At 41.7% G+C, this 15,763-nt stretch overlaps 1 protein-coding gene across 1 annotated transcript; it reads right to left on the bottom strand.

Moving 5' to 3' along the window:
* Window positions 1-1,762: 1,762 nt before the first annotated feature.
* On the bottom strand, window positions 1,763-3,115 carry LOC116746967 (UPF0472 protein C16orf72). Its single transcript, XM_032618734.1, has one exon. The coding sequence runs from the start codon at window positions 3,113-3,115 to the stop codon at window positions 2,285-2,287; it is 831 nt and encodes a 276-aa protein (XP_032474625.1). The 3' UTR covers window positions 1,763-2,284.
* Window positions 3,116-15,763: the final 12,648 nt, after the last annotated feature.

The following is a 15,763-nucleotide window of genomic DNA, read 5'->3' as shown; positions in this document are numbered from 1 at the left end:
TCCTCTGCATAGCCTTTCGGTGCTTTGCATACTATCAGAAGTGCTTTCTGGACTACATTAATTTATCTTCCAAGCCAGGATGTGCTCTGTGAGCATAAGGATTGTTTTTGTTTTTTTAACATCCCTTCTTGGGGCCTAGCATGGTGCCTCAGTATGTACTTGTGGAGTGTCTCAATAGCAAGTTTTTATTCTATTAGGGAATTCACTTTGTTGTATTATTTCAATGCACTTATTCAATTACAAATCTATTGCAAAGGTCACACCAATAAAAACAGAAACAACTCTTTGATGTGAACCTAAGGGCAAGGTATTACTCATCTATTTATACTATTGCTATTTTATGCACTGGTTTAGGGAGAGCCTGGGGAGATTTGCACGTTCTAACTTCCCCCCATCCCTTCCATAACCTCACTTCCACCCCCTCCACCCCCCACCCCACCCAGTCTACCCCTTTCATCACCTCTACTCCACCTCACCCCTATTCAGAAGCACTTTTGCCTTTTAGGTGTCCCTAGGACTTGCACTTCCACACCCTTCCCGTCCTTACCCGGCTTCTCATATTCTTTCAGGCCAGAGGAGGTAGATCTTTCACTACTCCAGCTGCAAGGTGCATCCCTCAGGCAATTTTAGGAACTACAAGTCTGCCCTAACATCCAGAGGGATGATCCTGAGAACTCATGAGCTAAACACACTTATAATTAATACAAGATCTGGGATATTTAGGCAAGTTTCAACTATATAACAATAGTTTCCAACTCAAACCCAGAGATTCTACTGATTAAGTTGATCTATTTTTCTGCTTTTTCTAAAATGTGGTGGATTTTAATGTTTTACTGATTTTCATTTATTGAGGGGAGAACATTAATGCTTTAGGTGCCAAGCATTGTGCTAGGTACTTGAAATATGGACTTCATCTTACCCTCACAACGACCTCAGGAGACACATAGTTCCATTTTACAGATGGAAAACTGAGGTCAATAGACATTAAGTGATTTGCCCAAAATCATGCAGTGAATCTGTGGGGCTACTGTTGATCCTTTTAATATCAAAGCTCATGCTCTTTTAATTATATCATGCTATACCCTTAAGTAAAACCCAGAATTCATTCTACTTCGGCTTCCACTTCAAAACAGAAATCACCAAAAAGATTTAACTTCAGAAAAAGGAACTTTTTATATCCCTAAGAAAAAGGACCACCACCAGGAATGCCATCTTTGATCTCAGGCTCTCAATTGTTGGCTTAATATTCCTAAAAAGAGCATTAAATTGAATCAATAGCAAGTATTACCTGCCCAACCATCATAGCACTTTACCCCATCACATAATCACCAAAATGACTATTTTAAAAAAGAAAACTGGGCTTCCCTGGTGGCGCAGTGGTTGAGAGTCTGCCTGCCAATGCAGGGGACACGGGTTCAAGCCCTGGTCTGGGAAGATCCCACGTGCCACGGAGCAGCTGGGCCCGTGAGCTACAAATACTGAGCTCTGCGCGTCTGGAGCCTGTGCTCCGCGGCAAGAGAGGCCGCGACAGTGAGAGGCCCGCGCACCGCGATGAAGAGTGGCCCCCGCTTGCCACAACTAGAGAAAGCCCTCGCACAGAAACGAAGACCCAACACAGCCAAAAATAAATAAATGAATAAATAAATTTATAAAAAAAAAAAAAAAAAAAAAAAGAAAACTCACAGGCTAATATGTACACCTTGCAGTTTCTTTCTAGAACTTAGGTGCATGGTACAGTGGAGCAAAAATGGAAAACTCCAGATTTCACAAAAATATCAAGTTTTTCATTTTGATAACATGTAATTGAACTGGCAAACAAAACAAAACAAAAACGGTTAAAGCAAACAACCAACCAAACAATAAAGGATAAAAGTATCCTATAACCAAGCAAACACCTGTTAGTCCTTCCCCTTCAAGACTTTTAAATAAGGTCACATTTATTCAGTCAACAAACATTTATTAAGCACCAGCAACTGAGCCAGGTGCTAAGAAATATAACTGTGAACAAGATAAACCGAGCTCCCGCTTGACCGGATACTTCTGCATTAAACGGTCTTGCTAACTACTACATTATACTTGTTCTCTGCTAGTATTATATTTTTGGGAAAGTCAGAGTCATAACGATGCCTGTCCTGGTATACTTTTAAAGTTTCTTTGTGGCAAACTGATAGAACTCTTTGTTTAACTTAGAGAAGGAAGAGACAGTCTCAAGAACCCTTTTGACGAGCAAGTTGATGGCCGAGCAATATGGTGGCTGGCGACCCACGAGGTGGTTTAGATCAGTTTAGATCATTCGGTTGCGCTTGTGGGCTGGGGAGTCTGTGTCGCCATCACCACACTGGGCCGAGGTGCGCTTGCGGGTCCCCCCACTGTCCAGGTGGAGGGCCACTTCTTCGGAGTCGATGGGGTTCGAGTCGTCCTCGAGGAAGCTACTTCTTCGGTGGCCGTCGCCGGCCACACCGCTGCCTTGAGGCGGGGAGCCGGGCGCTCCAGATTGCACGCTGATGCTGGCCATGGCACCGCTGAGGCCGTGCAGGGCGATGGCCTCGTGGAACGGCTGCAGGTCGACGTCCACCGACGAGCCGGATTCGGTGGCCGCGGCCTGGCTGGGGGCCCCGGCGGGTGGCTTCGGGGGCGTCCTCGGGGTGCGCGGCGGCGGAGTCGCGGGGGGCACCTTGCCACACAGGAAGCTAATCAGATCTTCTCGAAGAATGGTGCTCCGGCCCTTTTTCACCCATTCCAGCACATCTTTGACGCGACGATGGTTGCCAACCTGGACGCCCAGGTCAAAACTTCGTTGGTGGGCATCCCCGCTCTCTTTGTAGAGGCTGGTCACAGCCATGGCCGCACTCTGGAAGGGGTCCCACAAGGAGAGTCCTGGCTGTTGGCACCCCGTATCCTTGTAGAGCTGGGCCACAGCGGTAGCTGAGTTCTGGAAGAGGTGCCACAGCTTCTGCTTCTCGCTCTTGAGCCCCGCCGCCTCAGGGGTCGCCTCCTCCTGCATATCGGGGTGCAACTCCTCTTCCTGCTCAGCCTCGGCCAGGCACTGGCGCTCCCACTTAGAGAACCAGTGCTCCTCGCCCTCGGCCTCGCCCTCCTTCGGCTGCTCCTCCATCCTCCTTCTTCTGGCCGCTCCTCTCCGCTACAGCCGCCTCCTCCTCCGCCTACTCTTGCTCCTCCACCTCCACCTCACCTCCTGCTCCGAGCTCCCCTCCTCCTTCTGCAGCCGCCGCCGGCGCCTCAGCAGCCTCAGCCACGGCCACCTCCTCCGCGTGCGCCGGCGGGCGGGAGAGCGGGCGGCGGGGCTCGGAGGCCAACTGTTCCGGCGCGCGCCGCCCGCGGCCCTGGTGCACGCCCCGCCCCGCCCCGCCCCGCCCCGCCCGGCCCGGCCCGGCCCGGCCCGGCCCCCGGCTACGGCGCGGAGATAACTCCGCAGCCGCGGGCGCCGCCTCACTGCCCCCTTCCGGCCCTGCGGTCCGCTCCTACGGCCCCCCAACGGCGCCGCGGCCTCCCCGCAGCTGCCGCGGCCGCTCGGTCGCCGCCGCCGCGGCCCCGCAGCTCGGTCCCAACCCCCGCTCCGCCGCGGCTGCCGCTCTGGGAACTCGGAGGGGGGCCGGCTGGAGCGCTGCCTCAACGCGGCGCCTGCCTACCGCTTGGCCCCCTTTTCACACATTTTTGAGACTTGTCGGCTTCATCCAATGAGCTGATCAAATTTTACATCCTATGTTGCCAGAGAGGATTATGGGGCAACTTCATGGTGTCGATCACATCCAGGGCGCCGATCCGGGAAGGCCGGGGGTTAGAGTGGAAAGAGCACGGCCCTCGTGAATAGGCAGGCAGTCTGAATCCCAGCAATGCCCCCCACACAGTAGGTGCCCAGGAAAAGTGTTTTCCGTGGATCGTAGCAGTAATTTTGTAAAGGAAAAAAAAAATCACATCAGTCATTTCCCCCCCCGGCCCCCCCTCCCCCGCTTTTCGGGCCTCAGTTTCCCCAAGTGCCCAACAAGGTTGTTGGATTAGGTCTCCGGAAAGCACTTCCAGTCGTGATCTAGAACTTTACTGCTGTCCCTGTAAAGCGCCTCTTCCAGGCTAGTTGCATACTTATCAAATTCTAAGAGTTACGGTCAGAAATGGCATTGATTTTTTTCCCCTCATATTCTTTCAAGGTTTTTTGTCATAAAAAAGAAATGGGTTGGGGGGTTTTATTTGTGGTTTACTTTCAATTACTGAAAATTCCAGGATGAAGAAGAGGAAAGAAAACAGGAAAATGAAATCCCAAACGCGGGATTTTCTGCTCCAGTGTAAAATTCAGTGCCTTTTAGGAAAGAGGAAAAAAAATTTACCTAATTTACAACACTCCAGAAATTCTAGCTACTTAAAACACCATAAGAATACCAAAATTGAGCTAAAACTGTATGTGATACTGAAGTCTTTTCCTTGGGTTCAGTTACAACCCCTTGTAATGATGCAGTCCTTTTTTCATTGCAGACAATTCCAGATCAAACTGTGTTAAGAAAAATCACTAAGCTAAGAATAACATCAAAAATGGGAGGAACCAACGTAATAATTTTTTTTAATTTTAGAAAAAAAGTTTTGCAATTTTTGTTGTAGAATATTTGCTAAGTCTCCAGAAAGCCTTCCAAAGATAAAGGAAGCTAAATCTTCTAGCAAAATATGCTTAATAATTCCCAAATATGAAACTTAGTATATAAAAATGATATAAACATTAAGCTTCATCTTTCTTGAAAGATATACATTGTTTCTAAGTTAAATATAAAAGAGAAGAAGAAGAAGAAGAAGAAGAAGAAGAAGAAGAAGAAGAAGAAGAAGAAGAAGAAGAAGAAGGGATTGTGCCCTTTCTCTGCAAACCGGGCTTTTTCACGATTCATTAAACCCTTTTTCCATATGTGTAATTGGACTCTTCTCATTTACATAAACGAGGGATGAGGCAAAAGACCTAAGATCAGCCCAAAAAGGAGGAATACGTTTCTCATTCTCCTATGTTAAAAAAAAACTGTAGAAGAAAACTCCCAAGAAGGCAGAGCCTTCTCCCCCCACTGCCCTACACACACCCACATATACCAGCCCTGAAACAGTTCATGGTCAAGGAGATAGCAGGTTTGCTAGAGCTTTAAGATTGCCCTGTACATGGTGCCTCACAGTTATTATAAGAGGCACATGCTTTTATTTTATCTTCTCTAAGTAAAAAACTTGGACCGAAATGACCGACAGTAGGACACCATATCTTATTTTCTCCCCTCATTTGTGATTGGGTTAAAAACCAAGAAGAAAGACTGCACTGTCTGAAAGAGAACAACCCTCTGCTGGGGCTTGAGTTGCCTGGCTGGTATCCTCCATTCATTTGGTTTCAGCACCTGATTAATTAGTTAATTAGTACTTAGAGCTGACTAGCCCCGGTCGGCAATTTTCCTGCCCTGCATGGTGAAATGTTGAATCCAGCATTGAAATTTCTGTGTCGCACACCCTAATTATTATCACCCCACTACTTTTTAAACCATTGCACCAAAGTATTATAATAGACAGAGCCAGACAACTGTGTGGGAATATGTTCTTTCTGAGAAATAATGGTAGACTTAATCAATATTTTTCACTGTTGCCCTTAACACATTTAAATAAAACAACTGAACGGGAAAAATTCTAATTCAATTAGCCTCCAACTCCTTCCATAGAGAAAATGATTTTATACGAGGGAGAATTCAGAAAAATCACACCAAAAATTTTTAATGTTTTATCAGTGCCTCGGATTGCAAAGAGTGTGTTTACAAGATAACCTATCTGAGGTTTTTCTCCTATAAACGTCTAAAATGTGAGGAATTTAAAAAAAGAATAGAAAATGGAAACAAAACCAAACCAAAAAAAAGATCATCTTAACTAGCTGTAAGGAAATGATGCTATCTGTGTGTGTTTCGATGGAAGTACTTTTCATGTTTAAAATACTGACTCAGTTTAGGAATGAGTTTTCTATAGGAAAAAAATATTCCTTGGCCACTGCCCCATTCTTCCATGAATCTGATGTCATAGCTAAGGTTAAATATCAAGTAGGGAAAATTAGTTTTAGGAAATAAGTTAGGACACAAACCTAGGAGTCTAATTTTTGGCAGTTCTCAATGTACCATTACCAAAAAGGGACCCAGTGTGTCAATGATTTTCAATATTACTGGTAGCTATTTTCACCTGAAGCAATCCTTACATATCAGTATTTGGTTGCCTGTAATTGTAAGAGCTGAATGGCACACAAAACTGGATACACAACCACACAGATCAGTACATGGGTCGGACTGAAAGCAAAAGTAAACACCAACCTTAGGAAATGAAAGAAGTTAAAAGATAAGTGTTAAGGACCTTATTCTTTTTGGAGAATAAAACAAGATTTAGTAGCTTTCCACTTAATTTAAATGAAAAGAATCACTACCTTACATATTGCAGTGATAATGTAATGGGGAAAGAAAACAAAAAAGTCTTTGTACAAATGACACCTCCTATAGTTGTTGTGAAGAAACTTTTCCCCTTGGTATCTGCTAACAAATTCTAATTAATGCTGCACATTCCTTTACTGAAATCATTTAATGCGTAACAAGGGGGGTAAAAAGAAATGCTGAATACTCGTGATTGCCCTGTTAGAATTATGGGAGTGAAAGCCTGGGGCCCCAAACTTACTGTCTATTAAAGCCAAGCTTTGAAAAAGAAATGCAACCTACAAAAGCTGTCAATCTCCCTTGCCCCTAAAGCCTGGGTTCACATGGATTCAAGTGACAGCCCTCCTCCCCCATGCACAATACATCAATCTGTCTCTCCCACAAGCACCCACAGCCCATTGTGCTGGCCGCAGGTGCCTATTATGGCACCCATGGCTGCCTCCCACAGCTCCGCCCCTGAGAAACAGGAACTGCAGACAATGGAGCCCTGTGGGAAGACAGAGGTGGGTGTTGGGAGGGATAACAGACAGATGGTAAAGGGTGTAGGGTAGTAAGGTAGTTTCAAAACAAATGCCAAACATTCAAAATTATTGCTTTCGTGTGTCTCCCCTTCTGAATTGCCTTTGCTTCAATCACCATCTGCCATAATTGTAAAAACACTTACCTGTTATAATGAATATTTGCTCCCCTTTTTGGGTAGCTGTGGAGGGGACGACCTTCAATATTCTACTCCTCCTGTTTAGCCCTCTAGGTTTCTCAAGGTCACAGACTGGGGAGTTTCAGTTAAGCGATACCACAAGACAATACAGGGGAGAGAGATAATATTTATAATTTTTTGCAAGGTTTGTCATTTCCCTCTGAGATTAGTTTTGGGCTCCTTAAAGGGCAAGGGTTATAAAAACCTGTTACTTTGGGTAATATATTTGTGAAATCAAAGTACTATAAGACTTCTTACAAATGTCAAATCAGGCACGTGGAAATTCTTAGGCCATTTCTTTTCTGGCAAGGAGTCACATAAAAGGAGACGAGATGGATTTATAACTTTCTCTTTTTTAGATGTTGGGGGTAGGAGTTTATTACTTAATTTATTTATTTTTGCTGTGTTGGATCTTCATTTCTGTGCGTAGGGCTTTCTCTAGTTGTAGCAAGCAGGGGCCACTCTTCATCACGGTGCGCGGGCCTCTCACTATCGCGGCCTCTCTTGTTGCGGAGCACAGGCTCCAGACGCGCAGGCTCAGTAGTTGTGGCTCACGGGCCCAGTTGCTCCGCGGAATGTGGGATCCTCCCAGACCAGGGCTCGAACCCGTGTCCCCTGCATTAGCAGGCAGATTCTCAACCACTGAGCCACCAGGGAAACCCCGAGGTGGATTTAATAATAAAAGTACTGGGGCTTCCCTGGTGGCAAAGTTAAGAATCCGCCTGCCGATGCAGGGGACACGGGGTGGAGCCCTGGTGCAAGAAGATCCCACATGTCGCGGAGCAGCTATGCCTGTGCGCCACAACTACTGAGCCTGCACGCCTCGAGGCCGCAAGCCACAACAAGAGAAGCCACCGCAATGAGAAGCCCGCGCACCACAACTAAGAGTAGCCCCTGCTCACCACAACTAGAGAAAAGCCCGCGGGCAGCAACAAAGACACAAAGCAGCCAAAAATAAAAATAAATTAAATAAATTTATTTTTTTAAAAATGTACTGCACTTTTCTGATGCAGCCTCTTTTCCTATTTCCAAGCATGTTAACAATAAATAAATAAAATTGTTTAAAAAATTACTGAATACCATCACATCGAGCGCCACTATCAGAAAAAGCACATTTTAAAGATTTTATTTCATAAAATGTCACTTGTCTATGGTGTTTTTAACTTTCTGAGTTATGGACTAATTAAGAAGCAATAAATGGAAGAATTAAAATATATTCCCCAAGCACATATGTTCGTTCAAGTAATCTGATTTAGTTGCTTTTGCCCTTAATTTATCATCCCAATATACCACCTTATTCCTGTTTACAAGATGATTTGTCATAAATCAAAACCAAGCTAACAATAATTTCATCACTACTACTACTACCTGTCTCAAACAAAAAGCAACCAAGAAAAATCTGGCACAATTGTAAGTCATGGTCAAGAGGATTGGTGACTTGTTGGGATGAGGGTACTGCCAAAATAATGCCAGGGACTAAAACCAGCCAGTTTTCCTGAAGCCAACAAGAGGGTCTTAGTTTGCTGTCAAAAACTACAAACTAGGCTTTAACTAGGGACTGTCAGGGATCCAAGTGAGCTCCTGGCCAGGGAGAGCTTAATTAGCAGAGTTGGTTTGGGTTTTTAAATTACACAAGAAAAACAACCAATACGGTATGAAAGCATACAGTGGTCTAATGTAGCACAAAATTCACTATTCCATTGTGTGTGTGTGTGTGTAGTGATTTTGCACATTTCATTAACAATTTAAACTTAGATTTTAAACATTATTTTTACGCCCGTTACTAGGACATGTTTCTTTTGTTTTCTTCTTATACATCCTTTTAGAGATTTTAATGTATTTATCTCCAAATACAAATATGCATGCTCCCTTTTTTATATAAACAGCAACATACTACATAGACTTCTTTTTTTAACCTGAGATATCTTGGGATCAGTCCATATCAGAACATTAAGAGCTACCAGGGCATACTTCTTAAATGTGAATAGTTTTGAGTCATATTTGGTATTTGTAAAAGTTAAGACTCTAGTTCAACAATGGAAAAGTATGCCATTTCAATAAGAACAAAGCCATTTGGAGGCTACTCTTATTTTTCCTAACAATGATTGAACTAGGCATTCCATTTCAAATGCTCAGAAATTAGTACAGCTCACTCCAATTATCCATCTAAATGGGAGCCAGAGAAAATGTGGAGAAGACAGCCACAGGTAACCATAGATACAACCTTTGTTTGAGATGCTTACATGGAAAAACTTTTAAGATATTTATTGGTAGGGTCTGTGAATTGTTTCTATAGCATCCAAAATACTCAGAGTTCAAAAGAAATTGTTAAGGTTTCCCACTAGACCCACAGTCCATTAGTCATACTTCTAGTATCTCACAAAAAATGACCTTGCTTAATTGATCTAACTGATTAAAAGATGCCAGGTTTTAGCTGTAAAATTAGTTGACAACACAGTCCCTTTACCTGTGCTCCAACACCAACTTCTTTTACTTCTAGATATCTTCCATGAGGCTCTTGAGTCTATCCATATAAAAATTAACAGTTTGTTAAATCCAAGATTTTATTGTCAGACAAACCTCAATTCTAATCCTGTTTCTGGAGCTTGAAAGTGGTGTGATTTAACTTTTCTGATACTAAGTGTTCTCTAAAATAGGGATAATAACAGTACCTACCTCACAGGTTTGTTGTAAAGATTAAATGAGACCATGCATTCACTCTTAAAACAATGCCTAGAAACAACCCAATCCAAAAATGGGCAGAAGACCTAAATAGACATTTCTCCAAAGAAGATATACAGGTTGCCAACAAACACATGAAAGGATTCTCAACATCACTAATCATTAGAGAAATGCAAATCAAAACTGCAATGAGGTATCACCTCACACCGGTCAGAATGGCCATCATCAAAAATTCTACAAACAATAAATGCTGGAGAGGGTGTGGAGAAAAAGGAACCCTCTGGCACTCTTGGTGGGAATGTAAATTGATACAGCCACTATCGAGAACGGTATGGAGCTTCCTTAAAAAACTGAAAATAGAACTACCATACAACCCAGCAATCCCACTACTGGGCATATACCCTGAGAAAACCATAATTCAAAAGGAGTCATGTACCACAATGTTCATTGCAGCTCTGTTTACAATAGCCAGGACATGGAAGCAACCTAAGTGTCCATCAACAGATGAATGGATAAAGAAGATGTGGCACATATATACAATGGAATATTACTCAGCCATAAAAAGAAATGAAATTGAGTTATTTGTAGTGAGGTGGATGGACCTAGAGTCTGTCATACAGAGTGAAGTAAGTCAGAAAGAGAAAAACAAATACCGTATGCTAAGACATATATATATGGAAACTAAAATAAAAAAGGTTCTGAAGAACCTAGGGGCAGGACAGGAAGAAAGACGCAGATGTAGAGAATGGACTTGAGGACTTGAGGACACGAGGAGGGGGAAGGGTAAGCTGGGACAAAGTGAGAGGGTGGCATGGACATATATACACTACCAAATGTCAAATAGATAGCTAGTGGGAAGCAGCCGCATAGCACAGGGAGATCAGCTCGGTGCTTTGTGACCACCTAGAGGGGTGGGATAGGGAGGGTGGGAGGGAGGGAGACGCAAGAGGGAGGAGATATGGGGATATATGTATATGTATAGTGGATTCACTTTGTTATAAAGCAGAAACTAACACACCATTGTAAAGCAATTATACACCAATAAAGATGTTAAAAAATAATAAAAATATAGTAATAAAACTGTCCATAAATGGGAGACTGGTTAAATAAACATAGTATACCCATACAAGGGGATATCGTGCTGTTGTGAAAAAGAATGAAGTAGATCTGTATGTGAAATTTGGAACAATCTCCCAAAAATATTAATATGTGGAAGAAAAGAAGTAGTAAGGAACAAGATAACGTAAAGGGTATACTACTAGTTTTGTGTGTGTGTGTGTGTGTGTGTGTGTGCGCGCGCGTGTGTGTGTGTGTGCGCGCGCACGCATAATCTGAATGGAAACATCCAGAATAATGTTTGACCAAATATCTGGGCACCATGGTCCAGCCAAGTTGACACACATAAAATTAACCATCACAGTGTGCATGTATGCGCAGAGAAGCATATTTAAGGTCAGTGATTACTTAATAATTTAGAAATTAGACGAATATACACTGGATAATATCCACGGTATTTGAAAATGTACCAAATTTACCATCACTTTTGAAAACTAAACTCTAATACCTTTCCCTAATCTGTCTTCTATTCCCTTAGAAAAATTAAAGCACCAATAAACTATCTTTTATCTGTTCCCTCAAAGAAACTTAAATCCCAAATTATACATAAAGCTTTTTTCCTGTTCTGCTCCATCCAGCTAGAGGGGCCTCACTAAAGTGCATGCTTGCAGTCTGGGACCTCGTTCCCTGGAACTGATATAGATTCTTCAACATCCTCCAAGTTCTATTGCTTTAACCCCCAATTTTTCCATCTTTCCAAAGTTCCAACGAGCTAGCAAACCACAGAGAATGTAGTAGCACAAGTTCCACATCCACAAAACTTTGACCAAATGCCATGGTCAAATATACTTGCTGATATTCCTTACAATTAGGCATCATTTCTCAACAAGAGCAGAATTTCCACTTATAGTCTAGGTCCAGAGGGTTGTTAACTAATGGAGACGACAGAACGTTACCTCAGTAAAGTGCAAGTATAGCGAGAAAACAGAAGAATTACAAACAAACACAAAGAAACGAAAAAAACAAGGACAGTTTTTGAAAGAAACGGAGCTGAACAACTCAATATCCACAGGAGAAAATTTGGGGACTTTGCAGTAGGCAAAGATTTCTTAGTACATAAAAGAAAAAAATTGATTAATTAGACTTCATCAAAATTTACAACTTCTGCTATTGAAAAGTTATTATTAAGAAAATAAAGGGACTTCTCCTGGTGGTCCAGTGGCTAAGACTCTGCACTCCCAATGCAGGGGGCCTGGGTTCAATCCCTGGTCAGGGAACTAGATCCCACATGCTGCAACTAAATATCCCGCATTCCACAACTAAAAGATCCCACATGCCGCAACAAAGACCCGCAGCAGCCAAATAAATAAATAAATATTTTAAAAATAAATTAATTAATTTAAAAAAAGAAAAGAAAAAGGCAAGCCACTGACAGGGAGAAAAATTATTTGCAATACATATGACATGTATTCATAATATATAAATATCTCCTATCATTCAATAAGAAGACAAACAACTCATTTAAGAAATTGGCAAAATGTGTTTACTATGGTGTTGATAAGTTGTATTCCTTGAATCTGTTTATGAAGTGTGTTAAAACATAAGGGTTATATTTTTATGGCCAACTCAAAAATAAATTTAAAGCTAGAAAATTTTTTTAAAATTGGCAAAATGTTTGAACTGACATTTGACAAAAGAAAGTATATGAATGGCTAATAAGCACATGAAAAGATACTCAAGATCATTAGTCATAAAGAAAATGTGAATTAGAAACACAATGATATATCACTATATACCTACTCAAATGGCTAATGTTACAAAGATTGACATCATATGTCGGCAAAGATATGGAGCATAGGATCTCTCATAGAAATTACTGGTGGGAATCCAAAGTGGTTCCAACCACTCTGGAAAACAGTATGGCAGGACATTATATATAATATACATTATAAAATTAAACAGGCGCTAACATATAACCCAGCAATTCCACTTCTTGGCATCAATACCCAAAAGAACTGAAAATATATGTCCAGAAAAGACATACACTCCAAAGTTCTAGCAGCATTATTCATAATAGTCCCAAACTGGAAACAACTCAAATGTGTATCAACTGATAAACAGATAACAAACTGTGCAGTTAAAAGGAGCAAACCACTGATAGACCCAACAACATGGATAAATCTCCAAAATATTGTGCTAAGTGAAAGAAGTCAAACACAAAAGAGTACAGTGGCAGAAAGCAAAGCAGTGGGTGCTTGAGGTCAGGGGTCTTGGAAGAGTACAAAAGGGCACAAGGAAATCTTTTAGGGTCACAGAACTGTCTTGTAACTTGATTATGGTGGTGGTTATATGACTTTATACAATTACTAAAATTCATCCAACTATATACTTAAAATGGGTGAATCTTATTGTATCTAAATTGCAGCTCAATAAAGTTGGAAATTCTCTAAAACGGAAAGATTGTATGGTTTCCTCTTCACCAAAGGGCCAACCGGTCCATGCTAGTTGTCCAGAGTCCACTTGGGAGAAATCTGCCAAGTGGGCAATCATATCAGAAAGCTACCACATTTGGGGTACTGGGAATCCATAACCCATGCAGACTACTTCCTTCTTAGAGGATGGTATGTGGAACTTTCCTTTCTTCTAAACTTTAGCCACCTGAGACAGTGCCACTTCCAGTCTCTAGGTCTTTTTTGAGGCTTCCTTCCTCCCATCAGAGTCTGAGCTATATATATTTAAGCTCCTAATTACCCTTTCCATTTTTCCTTCCACCTCTGTGTTCCCCACATCTCAGTCACAAACCCTTTATAAGCTCTACCCAGGAATACAGCTCCCATTTTCACTTGTTAGCATGATCCTCTACATTTATAACATTTATATATCTCCCCCCAACCTCATGCTTTTTAATTCCTTTGCCCTCTCCTATTCCTATCACAGTTCAAATCTTCCTCTCTACCACCTCTTTGAGGAGGTGGGAGGAGAGAGACAAAATCTCTTGAAGGATAGCGTGTGTGGCCTAAACCCCCCACAAGTTGTTCTCCCAGGTAACCTAATGGGCTTAAATATTAAACAGTCCTATGAGGCCACCATTACCCTGATACTAAAGCCAGACAAAGATACCACAGAGGGCCTCCCTGGTGGCACAGTGGTTAAGAATCTGCCTGCCAATGCAAGGGACACAGATTCAAGCCCTGACCCAGGAAGATCTCACATACCGTGGAGCAACTAAGCCCATGCGCCACAACTACTGAGCCTGCACTCAAGAGCCCGCAAGCCACAACTACTGAAGCCTGCATGCCTAGAGCCTGTTCTCCACAACAAGAGAAGCCACTGCAATGAGAAGCCCATGCACCAAAACAAAGAGTAGCCCCCGCTCACCGCAACTAGAGAAAGCCTGTGCGCAGCAACAAAGACCCAACATAGCCAAAAATAAAAATAAAGAAAGAAAGAAATAAGACACCACACAAAAAGAAAAATACAGGCCAATATAACTGATGAACATAGATGCAAAAGATAGCCAAAGCAATCTAGAGAAAGAAAAACGGAGCTGGGGGAATCACACTCTGTGACTTCAGACTATACTACAAAGCTACAGTAATCAAAACAGTGTCATACTGGCACAAAAACAGACACATAGATCAATGGAACAGGATAGAGAGTCCAGAAATAAACCCACACACTTATGGTCAATTAATCTACGACAAAGAAGGAAAGAATATACAATGGAGAAAAGACGGTCTCTTCAATAAGTGATGCTGGGAAAATTGGACAGCTACATGTAAACGAATGAAATTAGAACACTCCCTAACACCATATACAAAAATAAACTCAAAATGGATTAAAGATCTAAATGTAAGACCGGATACTATAAAACCTCTAATGGAAAACATAGGCAGAACACTCTTTGACATAAATCACAGCAATATTTTTTTCGATCCATCTCCTAGAGTAATGGAAACAAAAGCAAAAATAAATAAATGGGACCTAATTAAACTTAAAAGCTATTGCACAACAAAGGAAACCATAAACAAAATGAAAAGACAATCTACGAAGTGGGAGAAAATATTTGCAAATGATACAACTGACAGTGGCTTCATTTCCAAAACATACAAACAGCTTATACAGCTCAATATCAAAAAAAAAAAAAGAATGACAAAATGGGCAGAAGACTTAAATAGACATTTCTCCAAAGAAGACATACAGATGGCCAACAGGCACATGAAAAGATGCTCAACATCGCTAATTATTAGAGAAATGCAAATCAAAACTACAGTGAGGTATCACCTCACACCCATCATCGGAATGGCCATCATCAAATAGTCTACAAATAATAAATGCTGGAGAGGGTGTGGAGGAAAAGGAACCCTCCTACACTGTTGGTGGGCATATAAATTGGTGCAACCACCATGGAGAACAGTATGGAGGTTCCTTAAAAAAACTAAAAATAGAGTTACCATATGATCCAGCAATCCCGCTTCTGCGCATATACTTGGAAAAGATGAAAACTCTAATTTGAAAAGATACATGCACCCCAATGTTCATAGCAGCACTATTTACAATAGCCAAGACAGGGAAGCAATACAAGTGCCCATCAACAGATGATTGGCTTAATAAGGTGTGGTGTATATAGACATAGATATAGATATGTAGATACAGATATTTAGATATATAGATATATTCAATGAAATATTACTCAGCCATAAAAAAGAATGAAATATTGCCATCTTCAATATTTGCAACGTGGACGGACCTAGAGATTATCATATTTAGTGAAGTAAGTCAGAGAAAGACAAATACTATATGATATCACTTATATGTGAAATTGAAAAAATAATATAAATGAATTTATTTACAAAACAGAAACAGACCCACAGAGTTAGAGAATGAACTT

Source organism: Phocoena sinus, chromosome X, assembly GCF_008692025.1.
Source record: "Phocoena sinus isolate mPhoSin1 chromosome X, mPhoSin1.pri, whole genome shotgun sequence".
In the NCBI taxonomy this organism is placed as follows: Eukaryota; Metazoa; Chordata; class Mammalia; order Artiodactyla; family Phocoenidae; genus Phocoena; species Phocoena sinus.
Note: the sequence above shows the minus strand (reverse complement) of the source record. Positions and strands in the feature narration are given on the sequence as shown.

Excerpts from the sequence above, each read along its gene's own strand:
- LOC116746967 (XM_032618734.1), bottom strand. The coding sequence starts at position 3,115 with ATGGAGGAGCAGCCGAAGGAGGGCGAGGCCGAGGGCGAGGAGCACTGG.